We start from the raw sequence: 17741 nt of genomic DNA, 5'->3' as shown, positions 1-17741 counted from the left end.
TTGGTGCTAAGAAGCTAAATACATTCGTGCTACACTAAGTCAACCCTGCTGAGGATACAACATTTCTCTTAAGTCAGTATTCTAGAGACTTACGCTAACCCTTTTAGAGGCCAAAGTGTTAAAAAAAATGTTTAACTACTTTAAGAATTCTAAAAAGATATTTCATATTTTACGTTTTACTAGTCTTTCTTACCCTTCTCTTGGTGACCATCAATAACTATACTAGGTTGAAGTGTGACCATCTTTCAGTTACCCCCACGTTTCCTGCCAACTATTATGGAATTTTAAAAAGCCAAATAGGCAAAATTGTTCAAATTAAAGGCAATCAGTTTTACAAACATTCTGCAGTGGTCAGGGCCTGGGGCTTCAAGTAGGGGAGGCTGGACGCCCTGTGGGAGAAGATGTAAGACAGTGGGTTAGGTTTGGTCTCGGAGAACTTGGAAGGTATTGGGGGATGTAGGGGCCAAGGGAAAGCAACAGCGTATTACGACGTGATGACGTCATGGGTGTGAAAGCGACAAGAAATATTTAGCGCATGAATTTTGTAATCTAGAGGCTGATGGAACACACAGCAAGAACTCAATCATCCACATTTCTTAACAGCTACAATGTTCTCAGCACTGTGGTAATCAACTGCCGTACGGCACCATCTGATAAAAGCTATCACAATAACCTTAAATGTTCTTTTCTACATCCTGAGTCAGGCTGGCACATGCATAAATGTGATCTTAGGGCAAATGGGGTATTCCCACAGGACTTTTATGATTTTAAAAACATTCTATTCCTGGAATCAGCTACAAAAGGGTATCTAAATCCCTTTATACTATGCAAATAGGGCTATGCATATAAAATGTCTTGAAGATGCCAACAATTTTTATATGATCCCAAGAAACTGAAAATCACTATTTTCATCCAACCAGCTCTTTCTTCCCAATGCATCTAGAAAAGTACCTGGTGTACGATATGCATTAATAAGTATTTTTGAATAAGGAAATAAATCATTTGCATTTATTATTATTATAGTACCCAGCATAACTAGGGAGATACCTGAAGAAAATTTTTAAAACTGGAAATACTCTCCTACAGTAACAGAATAATGGTAATAAAATTTGGGGAATATTCAAGGTAAATTTTAAAGAACTGTGCTGTATTTTCTATTTCAATTAAAACTCCAAGATGCCAATAGACTAAAAATTTTAGTTCAAATATGGGCCTGTGAAAATCATTTAATAGAAATGATTAGGTATAATTTTCAGTATGAATCATGTAATCAGTAGATTATTGTGATCAAATCTTTCACAGCTCTAACTGTTTAGATTAAATCAGACCCACTAAGCTCCATGACAACACTTCCCTGGTTCAAAGAACTCAAACGCTTTACCTTTAGCCTCCTGTTATATCAGTGTTTCATACTATAAATAAAAAGCATAAAGTTCTTAATTTTACAAACTCTACTAAGGGACAAACCTGAACTCAGAATACAATATCTACCTGAACACTGGAATTCCCACCACAGAGTAAACGTCATTTAGATGTATAAATATCTGAAAGAAAAAATACGGAAGTTAGAATGGAATAGGAAATGCAGGACCAAATTATCGACAACCTGGAAACTTCCATTTTGAACCTATATCACCTATATTTTAATAAGAAATTCTAAGGCCTTATTTGTCATATCTGGAAAAATGTTCCATAATATTTTTTTCTTGAGCAGAGGTGAAGTAAATTTTAAGTGCATTTCATAGAAAAATTCTGAGGTCAATTTGGTATACAAGTTATAAGGAGAATCATGTTATGAGCTCAAGAGCAACTTTCTTCCTGGAGATTCTCTAATTATCATCACTGGATCAGATTTTCAGCATTCTGGGTTAGAGAAGGCTTCCTACATTCTACCCAAATTCTAACTTCTAGCGAGCCTTGAGGCCACAAAGGGCTATCACAGGTCAGAGAAAACCTTCTTCAGGTCAAATATATGGTAGCAAGGGGACCTCTTCTCTCTCTCCTCTCTACAGGTGAGCTTCTTCCTTTCTATTACCTGTCTTCTGTTAGGCCATAAGGAGGATTTCAACGTCTCAAGATATAATTAGTAGCCCACCTAAATCTTAAAAGTTAAAATCTTACTATTGTAGTATGAAAAGGTTTATGGAATATTCTAATTCTGCCATTTGACTTCAGGAACATCTGATTCTCGATACTTTCAACCTAAGGTTATTTTTAATATATGTAGTTAATCAGAATTATTCCAATACTGATAAATTTTCATCAAGAAAGAATGATCTGGAATGAACTCCATTTAGTCAATTTAATTCCTTGATCATCACACAGCTAAAGTTTTTTTTTTTTTTTTTTTTGAGGAAGATTAGCCCCGAGCTAACATCTGCCACCAATCCTCCTCTTTTTGCTGAGGAAGATTGGCCCTGAGCTAACATCTGTCCCCATCTTCCTCTACTTTATATGTGGGATGCCTGCCACAGTATGGCTTGACAGCTGTGTGTAGGCCCAGGATCCAAACCAGTGAATCCCAGGCTGCCAAAGCAGAGTGCGTGAACTGAACCGCTATGCCACAGGGCTGGCCTCTCCAATTTTTTATATTATTCATCTTAGCAAAATTATTTATTGGCATTAATTCTCTTTTTAAAATTTAGAAAAGATATGATACACTAATATTTTTATACATCAAATGTTATTAAGAATAGCTTCTCCCCCTATAAAATTTTTTCTATAATTCTGCAGAACAAAAATGTTAAGATTTGATTCTTCTGTCAATTTTGGTCATAAATTTTACTATGTGTGATTTTAGTTTTGTCAACTTTGTGTTGATTATTTCTACCAAGAATAGCTATTATTACTTGCATTAAGTGGCTGATAGGAATTAAATTAGCTATATTTGTTTATGAGCTAAACTATGAGAAAACTGTAATTCTGACACAGTGAGATGCAGCCATGGGGCGATGGTGAGGAGGAGACCAGGAGGGGAGAAGATGGGAGAAGTGGATGGGAAGAGACGAGGGAAGACACCCTCAGGTCACAACACTTTTGGGGTCAAAATGTTTTTCATGACAGCAGTAAAGGAAATATGCCAGGCATTACTTTCGAAAAGTGAAAAATAGCATGTAAAAAATTAAAAAATAAAACAACACAAAATGTTCTGATTTGGCGAGCTATTACTCCATTTAAAGCTACATAACAATAAATTTATGAATTAACGAACCAGGGAAATGACTACCCGTCAAATTTACGAGATGTTTTTCACAAAATAGTGGAGAACATTTTCTATAGCTAGGATTTGTTTCCCCATGTTAAGTGTTTTCCTTTGTTCTAATTAAAACTAGCGCAACCTCATTAAATTAATTTTGAAAACAGAGAAAAAGAAAAACATGATCCCACAACCATAACAAAGTCATACTAACACACTACTGAATTTTGTGCAGGACTTTTTGCTTTCTATTCTTTTTTTTTTTTAAACATTAGCTAGAATTTCTGATTATAGAGACTTGTTACGTAGCATAGTGATTGCCGAGAACATCTCTGCAACCTTATAACAAATGGACTAAACAACTCCATTCCAAAACGTCTTATTTGGATAAGACATTTTCATAGTGAAAACTACTAGCAAATTATCTGCACTACTCTACTGCTAGAGAAGACAGACCATGGATCCATGCAGGCACACTTTTTAAAACTCTAAAGCAAAATGGAAAAGTACAAGAAGACTAGTTGACATTGTCTTTAAAGAATTAGGTTATAAGCATGTAAAATAAAACGAACATTCAGTACCTCCAAATTTGGATTCCTCAAATCTGCTTTCCATCCAAACTGTTTCATAAGAGCAATTCCAATTACTCTTCCTATCTCCTGGAAAAGCAGCAAGTTACAGAAAAGATAAGAATACTAAAAATACAAATTTTAAGTATAAATGTAAGCAAAAACTAACAAAGCCTGCAGGAAAATCAAGTCAGACTATCTGATGGTAATTTAGGGCTGCAATATCAGAATATTACACTAAAGCATTTTCTATTCAAGACAATAAGGTTGCATTTTACCTCTTTCACCCCCCACCACATTCTATGGCATTAACATCTACTCATGTGTAATCTCTATTCCTGTAATTTTGATACATGAAATAACCAGATCATGACCCGGATAAATATGGTCATTCTGGGTTTTAGGATATAGAGGCAAGCTGAAATATTAAGTCTTTTAATTACCATAATCCTGTATGTTTAAAAATTACCAGATCAGTAGCATAAGACTCAAACTTTAGGGTCTGTCTCATCTCAAGGTTGGCCAAAGGACCAGACCTATGCCCTTTGTATCACTGAACTTTGTAAGGGTCAACTGACAAGCTGTTTTGAAGTTTCTAGATAGTGAGGACTTTGCATTTGAGTTATCTGCAGTCTGGGTCCTGGTGACAGTCATCATGCAGGGCCTGGTACAGAGTAAACACTCAGTAAACAGAATTGAAGAGAAATCCAAAAAGCTTAGGACCATGATATTAGGATTTCCAGATGTAAATGATATCTCTGAGTTTAAGGGAAGATTTAGGGAGAAAGAAAAAGGAGGTCACTACATGGAATGGCATCCTATTCCTCTTAAGGATCTGAGGTGAAGTCAGAAAACGCATGTTTAAAGAGATTTAATTATAAGAGATTAGGCCTAGTTATCCGCCTGGGCCTAGTTATCTATTCTGTGAAAGGTGTTTATCTCATTTTAAATTTAAAGAGTAAATAATTCTGTTAGAAAATTCTGTAGAAAACCCCCACTTTGGAGGTAAGCGTACCTGTGCAGTGAAGGTCTTTGCAACAGCCCCACTACAGCGGCAAGAAACTCGGAAAGTCAAGTCGCCCTGGTTATGAGCAACCACCGCTTTTGCTACATCCTTCTCAGATTCTTCCTCTTGAACTTCTTCTCTTTCAGTGATAACATTTCCTTGCTCCAGTATTTCTTCTTCCATTTGTTTTTCCAGTTGGCATTCCCTGTTCTCTTGTATCTCTGTTTTTGATTTCTTAGCAATGATGATGTCATTCTCTCCCATGTTTCTTTTCAGTGGGTTAGCATCTCTTTGAGACAGTTTTTCCTTTTTTGCATCAAGTTCAAGAAGATTTTTCCATATTGAAATGGCATTCAACCAACTCTCAGGATCATCACTTATCAGTCTTTGCATTTCATTACACATTCTTCCTAAAAAAATAAAATCTCAGTTTATCCTATATAGAAGCTTTAAAGACAGTCTATTACATTTATCACCTCCCAATTCCATTACTTTATTTCTTTAAAATAAGTTTTGTAAACTCGCTACATGAATGGTGACTTCACTTTCATCCGGAATTCATAGTTTAACATAAGAATATTGTGCAGAACAAAGTTCATTTTTAGATTCCATATTTAACATCAAAATTATTTTAAAATTCCCACAGAATTATCATATACTTTAGCAAGATCATTCGTCCTATGATAATACATATATCTCTTCAATATATGCATAAACCTAGAGTGTGTATCGATCCTTGAAATAATGCTGATCTTGCCTATAAAAATAAAGTTTAAAAAAACAGAATAAATTGCAAAACACAGAGCTCAGAAACAGAGCAACTAAATCTTGGGACCATTTGAGACCGTAACATATTAGCATACATAATAAATGAGTTTCCATAAAGTAACACTTCAGATACACAACCCATTCATAACTTACGGACTGCCAGCATGCTCAATAAAATGTAATCTTTTCTTTCTTTTTTTTTTGAGGAAGATTAGCCCTGAGCTAACATCTGCTGCCAATCCTCCTCTTTTTTGCTGAGGAAGATTGGCCCTGAGCTAACATCTGTGCCCATCTTCCTCTATTTTATATGTGGGACGCCTGCCACAGCATGACTTGACAAGCAGTGCATAGGTCCACACCTGGGGTCCAAACCTGCAAACCCCAGGCCACCAAAGTGGAACGTGGGAACTTAACCGCTGCGCCACTGGGCTGGCCCTGAATGTAATCTTTCCTTGATGAACAAAGGTCATCACGATGACCCAAGAGTAATAACTGTAGCTCTCTAAGATGAGGGTGTATGGAATACTGGGATGACATTGTATTGACCCCACAGTATAAAACCTTAGGATTTGCTTTAAAACCATTTTTCTGCCCTGTCTTGATTTCTTGCCAGTTGTATCTTTCCTGACACAGCTTATTATAGATTATATGATGACATGATCTCTGGTGCACATTTAGCAATCAAAATGAAGTTTAAGGCAATGTTTAGTCCAGCAGCATCTGACCCTTTTTTGTTGCTTTTATCAAGATCCCTAAACTATGTTAGCAGCATATTTACAAATTTAGGGAGTAGAAAGGAAATCTCTTAAGGTCCCTTTAACTCTGATGCTTTTTATAAAGCATGAATATAAATTTATTCCTAATATTTAAAGTCCCCCAAACAGGAAATTTTATTATGTAGTATTTTTCCAATTATATCATTCATCAGTTAAAATTTACAAGGTGGCAATTTTTACCAATTTATTAAAACAACGCATTGACTTATCACATGCTCCGAAAACTAAACAAATGCAACTGCCCATGCATGTCTCTAGAGAAGGTCTGTGATCATAATGCTCAGGGAAGAAATGTGACTTAGGACACTGAAATCTCAGAAGACAGGCAGCAGATTGCAAAGAGAAGAGACACAATCAGGTTACAATATGCAGGAAAAATACATAATTAATGATCCCATAGGTATGAATGAATCTTAAAAATGTGAAATAGCTACATAACAATTACCAAGCAGAAAACTTCAGAGTACAATATATCATGTGGGTAAAAGCAATAGGTATACACCATACCTTTACTTACAGAAGAAACATCAAATGGAAACTGCTTTTTAATTAGCAAAAATAATCTTTCTGCAGATTTTAACTTTTTCAGCCTATTCAAGTCAGGACAGGTGGTGAAAAAAACTTTTCCTGAAATATATTCAACCTAGAGATAGAAAAAATAGCTATTAATGGAGTCCAGTGTCAGAGAAACAATCATTTCCCTTTTGCCCCCTCAATTAAAACACAGCATCTAGATTAACAGTAATAAAAATGATCATTTCTGAAGTATCTACCAGCTGTGAGACACTGTACTAGGTACTCCGAATACATTTTTTCCTTTCATCCTTATAACAACTCTCTAAGGTAGATTTTATCCTCCCCATTTTACAAATTAGGAAACTGAGGCTTCAGTGGGTTAAATAGTTTGTATGAAGTCACACAGTCAGTGACCAAGAGTATACTCTTCCTATGTTATTAAAGTGTGTGTGTGCATGCAAATGCACACATATACTACTAGAAAAAGAGAACACAAAATAGTAATTACCAAATTTCACACACTATTTAAAAGTGGACAAAAGAAAGGTATAATGGATAGGACAAATCAGGTGTCTAGCCCCAGGTTAACATACTCAGCAGGTATTTATTAAACACCTTCCTTGTGTTCTACCAAGGGGCAGACATATGAATAATAATGTAATAGACATACACTGACATACAAATTAAAATATAAAATTTATAAGCCAATAACTTGAATTAAACCCAGAAGCAAACCAAAAAGTTAATAGAAGAAATGCATTGATAATCTCTAAGTACAGTAAGTAGGACTGAATATGGAAGCCATCATTAGAAAAGTCGCTATAAGATTTGGGAAGAGGGATTCTAACAAAAGAACAAAGAGCAAGACGCAGAGGTGAGAGTGACCACCTGGCTGAAGTAAAGTGTAAGTTAGCATGCCAACATTTGCTGTGTTATGCTGACTGCGCGTCAGATGGACGAATGGTGTAGTTCAGGCCAGCTTGATAAACGGTCATGAAATTTGGAGTACCACAGATGGTAACAGTCAGCCATTACAGACTTTTGATAAAATCTGTGATAGCACTGAATTAGCTGGCAAAAAAAATGACTCGGGAAGAGGTAGTGAGTGTAGAATGTGATGCTGGAGGGAGAAGTAGATTACTGAGGTGGAAATAGTGAGACACTTGGCTGTGGGAGCTGGAAAACAGACAGAATCAAGAAATATGCATCAAACAGAAAGAGGCTTTGGAGACAGGATGGATATGTGGTAAGAGTGAGAGAAGAAAGGAGAACTAAGAGCACTGACTCATAGTCTAATGAGGCACGGCAAATGTTGCCCAATACCAATGAATGCTCAACCTTTTCAGGTCAACCCAACCTCGTGCACCTGTTCAGGATGGACATGGATTCAACCTAAGTTCAGGATGGATATGGATTGTCCTAGAATTCTCCTTTCGGCAGTGGTCACAGGCTGACTAACATGTTTCTAAGTCATCTCTTAGAACTGAGGCAACAGGGAATTTGGGGTATCCCATGTGTTTAGGGAACTTCCATTCCATGGGAACTTGAACTCCAGGTGTTTTGGGTTCTTTTGATCTGGCATGGTCCAATTAAGCTTTGGGGATGGTTATTTCTGGGGTTACCTCTCTAGCCTGATGAAGAAGAACCTCTGCCGAGGAAGTCTTAGGTTGACACCAATTAAAATCTTGACACTTCCGGTTATAAGATGAACAAGTTCTGGGGATCTAATGTACAGCATGGTGATTACAACTAATACTACTATATTACATACTTGAAAGTTGCTAAGACAGTAGATCTTAAAGTGTTCTGAGCACAAAAATGTAATGGCAATTATGTGAAGAATGGGAGTGTTAGCTAATGCCATAGTGGTAATCATTCTGCAATAGATAAACGTATCAAATCAACATGCTGTATACCTTAAACTTACATAATATATGTCAATTACACCTCATTAAAGCTGGAAAAATAAATAAATAAAAATAAAACTCAAATAGCTTAGGTACCAGCAATGCAGCTGACCAAGAGAGACAGAGGAAGTAGGGAATGCAAAGAATGTTTAGGAACCAATATTTAAGGGGTTAATGAAGTAACTAAAATAAGAACTTGTGGTTTCTAGAATTTATTTCTTTCTCATTACAAAGGTGGCAGTTTCCCACTAAAGTCAAAACTAAATACATACCTCAAATGCTTAGAACTTAAAAACAAAGTTTCAAAAAGTAAATTTTTAAAAATTTAGACTTTATGTCACTTAAAATAAAAATATAGCTGATATTAAAGCCATCACAAAACAAGTTAACAGACATGAAATACTTTGCCAAGATTCCAGGGGAACTGAAATAAATGTTTCACTGAAACTGTATGGTTTTAAGATTCAAGTCCTATAAATAAACTGATGCAAACATCTAGACCACTGATTTTAATTTAAGTAGTCAATGATCTAACATTAATTTATAGTTATTTAACTGTGCAAAGATCTTTTCTTAGTTATTTGAATACCAAAGGAAACATTTTATACAATGAGCTTCCTCTAAAAATATCATCTTCCTTTGGAGGAGGGAGGAGAAGAAAAAAAAAAAGACTGAAAATCAAGTCGGTTAAGAGGACTTAAAAGGTTAATTTAATTGGGGTGTCAAATCATAAGAATAACATGTGTTGAGGCATTAAAATGCTAAATACACTCTCAAAACAAAAGCAACATTATTTTCTTTATTTAAAAATTAGGGCCAGCCTGGTGGCGCAGCAGTTAAGTGCACATGTTCTGCTTTGGCAGCCCCGGGGTTCGCTGGTTCGGATCCCGGGTGCAGACATGGCACCGCCTGGCAAGCCATGCTGTGGTAGGCATGCCACATATAAAGTAGAGGAAGATGGGCACGGATGTGAGCTCAGGGCCAGTCTTCCTCAGCAAAAAGAGGAGGATTGGCAGCAGTTAGCTCAGGGCTAATCTTCCTCAAAAAATAAACAAACAAATAAATGAATAAAAATTAACATAAGGCCTACATTCCTTTTATAAGTAATAAGCATGTAATCAGAAGTTTACCAAATTGTAAAACAGTCACTATAAAAAAAATCAAATACTCATATATATGGAAGCACTTTTAACAGTTTATTCTTTGTGAAGATAAGGTATTATATCTTACAGCAGTAGGGAGAATGAATTTGGAAGCTTATAATCTCAAAAACAGCTGAAGCTAGTGTCACTGTTTCTCTTTAGTTTATTGCTTATAATAGATCATATTCAATCTCAATAGTTAGGGGAAATGTGGTGTTTTAGAATATTTCATCCCAGTATTTGTTACTTGAAAATTCATTTATATATATAATTTGGGTTTTTTTTTCCACTTGGAACTAAATCATAACTAAATGTCTAAAACCAGCTGGTTTTAGGTCTAACACTTCTGAAGATGAAGTAACAGCCTTTATTAAAATAAAAACAGCTCTGTCATCAGCTAGCATATCTAAGCAATTAGCATTTTAGCTTTTCGTTTAAAATTCAGGGATTCAAGTCTAACACAAAGATTAAAAGTTTAAGTGTAGGCACAAACGTATAGTAATACGGGGAGATACCAAAGTTCTAATTCTACAAATGCCATTTCGTTTCAGAATTAATTTTAAAGTGCTAAGTGAAGAGTTGAGGTGGTGTGCGAGCTTTTTTAGTTCACTTTAGAAGACAGAACTAAAAAACATTTAACTTAATTTTTAAAAAGGCATTCAATCTGCAAGGAATGCAGAGAACCTTCAAAAAAAATCAGCCGCAATCATCCTATTAAATGAAATTACTATGAAATAACTTGACTATCTGCTTAGCTCTACCCCTTAGCCTCCAGCATCATGACCCCATTAAAAAATTAAAAACTGGTTGGCTTATCAAGACTTGGGTTAATAGTCTTTGCTATGTGAGTTTATAAAGACTGATTAATCAATTCATAGGGCCTTTCTGGCCAGCTGGCATTAGAGACACCTCTACTATATTTAATTTATGTTAAAAATAACTGTTCCTACTATTATTGTTATAATAAATCATACTATTTAACACATTAAATGTTGTTATAAAGTAAAGCTTAATTTTTCCCAATATATTTCATTAAAGTAGTCTAAGTAAAAAACATATAATGTATGTATATAAAATATATCACATATATAAAAAATATATATTTGTATAATAAAATTAAATATTTTACAATACCCAGGAAACGATCAAGAAGTTTGCCCCACAACCAGGAGGAAAAAAAAAACCAAACCTGTATCTGACCAAGCTCTAGATACAACTTACAAGATTCCAACTTACAGGAAACACAGAGGACAGAGGAACCTGTTAAACGACACCATGGAGGCACAACCGGCAACACCTAGACCAGGGGAAGCCCCAGCAGTGCCGTGCAACAACGTGCTGTGACGAAAATCTTCCACAACCTGTGCTCTCCCACACAGTCACCGCCAGCACACGCGGCTTCTGAGAAGTGGCAATGTGACTGATGCGAGGGAGAAAGTGAAGTTTTAATTTTATTTAATTTTAATTAAAACAGCCACTTTGGCTGATGATCCTGTTGGACAGCACAGTTCTACACTAGGGGTCAGAAAACTAGGCCTGGTGAGCTAAGAATGGTTTTTACATTTTAAAGGGATGTAAAAACGAACGATAACACAAAGAACGTGTGACAGAAACCACAAAATGATCCACATGTGTGATCCACAAAGCATGAAATATTTATTATCTGGCCTTTTACAGAAAAAGTTAGCCAACCCTCGCTCTACACCATGGGACAACAATCCAGCTTCTTTAACAAATTGCAAGGGGAAAAAAAGAGAGATGGAGGGGAAATGTATAGATCGAAAGAGACTTAAAAAAAGTGAAACTGACTATAAGAATATCAGCCAACCACAGCATGTGGACCTTACCTCAATCCTGATTCAAACATACAAACTTAAAAACAAAAGTTAAATTTATGAGACAAGTGAAATTTGAACACTGACTAGATATTTGACAATAAGGAATTATTAATTTTTAGATGTGATAATGATACTGTGGTTTATCTTTTTTTTTAAAAAAAGAGCCCTTATATGTACTCTCTCTTTTATACTATAATACATGTATTGTGCTATAAAAGAGTTCTTACAGATATTCAGGCAAATATTTACAGATGAAGTGATATCTGGGATTTGCTTCGAAATAACATGGGGTGGGGAGTGGGAGGGCTGCGAAGGGAGCAGAATTCACCATGGCTGATCGTTATTGTGTACGTGAGATTCATCATACTGTTCTGTCTACTTTTGCGTATGTTTGAAATTCTCCATGGAAAAACCTAAACAGAATACACAGGACACGTCCTACAGCAAGCTGTGAGTTGGAGGAAGCACCTACATCAGTCACCTGGCGCGGGGGAGAGAGGTTGCACGTCAAAATATCCACAGCCCTATTGAAAGAAAAGCTTTTGGGGACGGCAACCAGGGATATGCATTTTCAACCAGCTCCCTAGATGATTCTTATGTTCACCTAAATTGGAAAAACAACTCATGAGAGCAGTGATTACTTTGTAAAAGTCAATAATCGCTTCTGAATTAATTTTTGTAAATTCAGATTTTACAATATTAATTTTGTTGAAGTGAACCAAAGGTTCTAAAAAACTCTCTTGTCATCGCAAGAATGATTTTAAGTATTCCTGTGCAACTCCTTCTTTGGGGACATTTATTGAGCACCTACTATTTGCCAGACACCATGACACACGTGCTATCGATCTTCATCTCAGGATTGCACTAATCCTTTAAAGTGGGTATTATCATCTCTATTTCATATCCAAGGAAAGTGAGGCTCAGAAATTTGAGTAATTTGTCCAAATTTAAAAATCTGTTATAGGAAGATAGAAGGTTTGAACACACGTCTCTTGACTCTAAAGCCCACACACACTCTTCACCACACTGTTACAGAAATAAGCTACATCCAATGTTCCAGGGCAGTTTTCCCTGGGGATTTAGCGCAGCCGTAAAGCACAGGAGCTTCGAAGGAAGAAAGATTCAGACCCAAGTCCCCGCTCCACCATTTAGCATCAGCTTTCTCTTTCTTTGTAAGATGGAAGTAAAAACGACGTTCCACATGGGATTCTTTTGAGGATTAAATCATGTCATGTACACAAAGCATCTGATGCACTTCAAGTGCTTAATAAATGTTAGATGCTGTCATCATTATTTCAGGATTTAACTTTGAGAGTTTATATAAGTGGAACTGGAATGGAATTTCAGAGGTTACTTGTTCAGATCCCATTTCCAGGCATATCTAGCTTTCAAACATACACAATCAAAATATGGAAATTCCCAAATCTCTTGGCATTTAATTCCTCCCATTGCCAAGAAGTTTTTCCCTATAATTAATCGAAATTTTCTGCTGTGATTAAAATCCCCGCCCCCCCCCCCCCCAATCTCATTTCATGTTTAGAGAAGATGGAGAACAAGCAGAGAAGGTCTTTCTTCTTTCTAATAATCCAAAACACTCAGACCGGGTCAAACCTTCTGTTTTTCATACCAAGAACTCTAAGTTAACATTAAAAAAAAATCAGTGCAGTGTGATGTCATGGCCACACAGTGGTCTCGGAACTGGAGCCAGGTGCCGGCCTGCCCAGGTTGATCATGATTATCTACTCATGCCTGATTTCACAGACAGCTTGGGTTCGAATCTCAGCTCTGCCATTTTCTGGTTAGGTGAGTTGAATAATTTATTGGCCTTACCTGTGCTTCATTTTCCTTTTCTGTTAAACGTGGAGTCTACCTTATAGGGCTGTCGTGGAAATTAAGCAAGTGAACGCAAAGTAAGGACCTGAGAACATATGCCTGACACATATTAAACGCTCAATCAATGACTGCAGTTATTATAATGTCGTTTTATTAGATTAGCTATATTCAACACTCTATTAAAATCTGTGGCCCAAACCACAAGAGGCAGGTAGTCTAATAAGACTGATGTCATTCTTTACCCGCTCCATCCTCCTCTCCCCTCACCTCGTCGTTGCAGAAACTCCTTTTGTGGGTTCCAACACTGTAATAGCTGTGGGAGTGGAGTGGTCAGTTTCACTTAGCGAGCTCTCCTTTTCCTAAAACATCATTCACGCTGCCATATACACCCCATCAAGATATTGGTCACTTTTAGTGTTACGGTTTTTCCTCTGCTTTCAGGAAACCAGCTCAGCATGTTCTAGAACCTAAACTTATGTTTAAAACCGTGTTCATTTCATTGAAATTAACAACAAATACCGGCAACTGTTAACTTCCTCCGGAAGTTGGACTACGGGGCCTCCAAGAGTATATTATTTTTCTAGCTACTATTTACTGTGTGTTTAGGTGTACTTACCCACCCCATACCATTTAATCCTCACAACAATCCTATGGAGTAAATACAACCCTTGTCAGGAAACTGACAAGAGTCAAGTAACTGAACCCGAAGATTCCATCTGCAATTAAAGGATGGAGAGAGGATTCCAAGTCCGATAGTTCTAATTATAGGCACTATCAAATACTTTCTTTCAAAGAATCTAGGAAATAACTTGCCTCAACTTCCCTTTTAAAAACACTTCAGCCGTGACACACGTGCGGTAATAGTTACGTGGGGAACAACGACCGGCGGTTCTTTCCAGCAGCGCTTTCCACCTGCCGGCAGAACTCCGAGCGGGGGGCGCGGCCGCGCGCTCGGGCTAGGGGCTCTCCCGGTGCGGGGCAGGGGCGGGGGCGCGGCCGGGACGCCCTCCTCCCCGCCCGGGCGCGCGGCGAGGCCGACTCACCTGCGTGGCCGCCAGCCGCGCCCGCACCTCCCGCATCACGAAGGGCTCCAGACCGCGGCCCGCGGTGCAGAAGAAGCGGGCGCCCGCTGCAGGCCCAGAGCCTGCATCTCTCGGTACCGCCGCCATGGCGGCTCGGGCGCGGCCCCGCGGCACGGGGTCACGTGGCCTCGGGCGCGCGTGGCGCGTTCCCGCGCTCGCGGAGGCGGCGCGCAGGGGCCGGAGGGCGGGCGGGGCCGAAGGCGAGCGCCGGCAGGGAGAACCGAGAGGGTCGGGTACCCTGGGAGGGGCCCTTGTGGGTCTCTGTGGTTAACTGCTGGGAACCTCCTTGATTAGGCGTGTGGAATTACTTAGAATGACAGGTGGAAGGGATATAATTGGAGTATATGATTGTGATATATAAAAGGGGTTTATAATATCATCTAATCCATCTGCCTTATTTTTCAGGTTGAGGAAATTGGTGCCTGGAGAGGCCAAGGGTCAGCGAGTTAGTGGCACAGCTGAGGCAGGCGCCTAGACTTCCTAATTAATATCTAGTATAATGAACTTTCTTCTATTCCTCCCCACTACTCTCCTCATGTAAGGGGCCCTGTCTTCACCAAGAATTGGGGCCAAACTGGGAATCCCCAGGACCAAGAGCAGAAATTCCCACTCTCCAACAAAATGTTTTTATGTTTGTGAAAGAGGTCACAGTTCTTGCACTGCTTAGTTAACCATTAAGATAATGAATGCACCCCATCCAGCTTGGGCCATCTGATTTGATTGTCTCAACCATATTTGAAGGGATTTTTTTTTTAACTCTGAATTTTAAATTGGCAATGAAAATATTACTTGAGAAAAATAGAATCCGTGTTACAAAATGATCAGCATTCAATTGCTCTGTATATATTGAAACAGATGTATAGAAACAAGGAAATGAATGACTCTCTGGCAGGTGCCTTCCATGTGCTTCACAAGGTGATCCCAAGGTGAATAAGAGGATACCCCTTCCCTTCCTTCCCACCCCCTCCCCAGCTCATGATCTAGAGGGACAGTATCATGAAAACTCGTATGGAGTCAGATAACATGAGCTTTTCAAAGGTTCAGTCCTAAGACTTCTTTCATGTTGGTGAATTCTTTTCTGTTTTTGCCTCCAGACTTATGTTGTCATTCTCTTGGCAGTTGCCGTAGGTCACTCCAACTTCTGTATACCTTGGAGTTTCTGACTCTCAGGTCTGTCTGGGGAGACCCATGAGACCTCCTTAGTACTTCCCGCATTCTGTACCCGAGATGGTAAGCACGCAGACATAATGTGTCCCACTCAGTTCAACAAATACTGGACACCTACTCTCTGCCAGATACCACACTAAGTCTTGAGGATACAAAGATGAGTGAGCAAGGGTCTGGACTTCAAGGGGCTTCGAGGATGGTGATATTGATTTAGTGGGGATGTACCAAGATGCTGTGGCAGCACAAAGAGGTGGCAGGGAGAGCTTCCTGCAGAGAATCCTTCCTGAGCCAAGTGTTGAAGGATGTTGTAGGGGAGGAACCCCCTCTACTCACTCTGGGTCCTTCTGGCCAGATAATGAATTAAATTCCTATGAGACAGAATTACAAAAGAAAATTAAACAAAGCTTTGTAACATGTATACATGCGAGAGGCTCAGGCAAACTGAGTACCTTGCCAAAATGGCAGAAGCTCTCAGCTTAAATACCACCCTCAGCTAAAGACAAAGGAGGATGTTGGGGGTGGGGAGAGTCAGTTATGGGAGATTACCAGAAAAGCACAGTAAACAAGAATAAGATTATTATGCAGATATAAGTCCTTGCCGTCTGCCTTGATAAGAGTTTCTAGAGATAAGGTCATCCCTCCTTCTTCCTGGTACCGAGAGGGAGACACCTTTATAGATGGAGATTTCCTTTATAAATGTAAATATCTCTTAACAAAGGGTCACTTCTACTTCTCAGAGTTTCTCTCCTGTCTATGGCCGAGTGGTTAAGTTCACATGCTCTACTTCAGTGGCCCTGGGTTTTGCCAGTTGGAATCCATCCTAGGCGTGGATATAGCACCACTCATCAGGCCATGTTGAGGTGGCATCCCACAGGCCACAGCTAGAAGGACCCACAACTAAAATATACAACTATGTACTGGGTGGGGGGGGGGGGTTGGGGGAGAAAAAGTAAAACAAAAACATTAAAAAAAAAGTAAGCAGCCCAAAATAATCCTCATGCCAAAGAGACATATCTTGGGGTGGCCAATTCCAGTCCCCCACTATGTGAAAGAGTTAAATGACTCATTCGGGGTGAGGCATGGGGGGCGGGTATAGTAATGGTGCAGCATTTCAGATAGAAGGAGCAGTAGATGCAATTGCGTGTGTGTGTGTGTGTGTGTGTGTGTGTCACAGGAAGGCCACAACAGCAGTTGGATGTTATTAGGGCATAAATTATATGAGTTGAGAAGCCAATAGAGATAAAGGTAGAGAAGTGGGTAGGGCCCAGGTATGGCAGTGCTCCCCAAGGCAGATGGGGAGCCTAGGGCTGGCCAGCAACATGCTCTCCTGGACAGAACCACTGCTGAGCTGGAGCTGCAGTCCTGCAGAGCCAATCTTCCCTTAAATTCGCCCCATTCCCTTCCTCTGTTGTCTTTCTCCCTCCAAGAGCCTTTGGTCAGCAAGGTCAGGGGCTTCTCTTGTTCCAGTTGGGGGGTCAAGTGCATGTGCTCCCCTTTGGGCCGTGCTGCAAGCACAGGACTTCCACCAGTGGGTTTCACACAATGCTTGAGATGAGGTGAAATAGGTGGAGCTCTGCCTTTGGGAGAAAATAATTGGTTTTCTGAGAGGAGAGTTGCCTGCAATTTTCTCCCCACTGCTCAAATACTCTTTTCCCCCATCATTTCTGCTTCTCTTTAAAAAATGTCTCCTCTGGAAGAGAACCATTGATCCTTAAAGATGGTTAGTATATCCAGCTGAGTTTTGCTGCTTGAATATTGCTTATTCAACGTGTAGGAAGTTAGAAGTCAGCAGGAGCAATTTTGAACAGATACACTTTTAAGTGGGGTGTTTTAGGAATTTAGGGCAAGATCATTTCCTTTAAGACCTCTCCCTATTTTGGTGCGAGTGGGAATTACTTTAGTTCTTAAAAGTGCTTGATGTATATACTTAGATATTAAAAT

The 17741-nt window shown here is 38.8% G+C and overlaps 1 protein-coding gene across 2 annotated transcripts in view; it reads right to left on the bottom strand.

Moving 5' to 3' along the window:
• Positions 1-14883, bottom strand: part of THUMPD2 (THUMP domain containing 2) — a 43792-nt gene extending 28909 nt beyond the window's left edge. The window contains exons 1-5 of one of the 2 annotated variants that reach the window (XM_023619175.2): positions 14595-14883; positions 6823-6958; positions 4781-5181; positions 3778-3855; positions 1492-1544 (exon numbers count right to left, since the gene is read on the bottom strand). In XM_023619175.2, the coding sequence (XP_023474943.1) occupies positions 1492-1544; positions 3778-3855; positions 4781-5181; positions 6823-6958; positions 14595-14720 (794 nt within the window). In that variant the 5' untranslated portion in view covers positions 14721-14883. The remainder of the gene's footprint in view (positions 1-1491; positions 1545-3777; positions 3856-4780; positions 5182-6822; positions 6959-14594) is intronic. The other variant, XM_070235538.1, reaches the window with a different exon arrangement.
• Between the last annotated feature and the right edge of the window lie 2858 nt (positions 14884-17741).

The sequence above is a fragment of the Equus caballus genome, chromosome 15 (assembly GCF_041296265.1).
Source record: "Equus caballus isolate H_3958 breed thoroughbred chromosome 15, TB-T2T, whole genome shotgun sequence".
In the NCBI taxonomy this organism is placed as follows: domain Eukaryota; kingdom Metazoa; phylum Chordata; class Mammalia; order Perissodactyla; family Equidae; genus Equus; species Equus caballus.
Note: the sequence above shows the minus strand (reverse complement) of the source record. Positions and strands in the feature narration are given on the sequence as shown.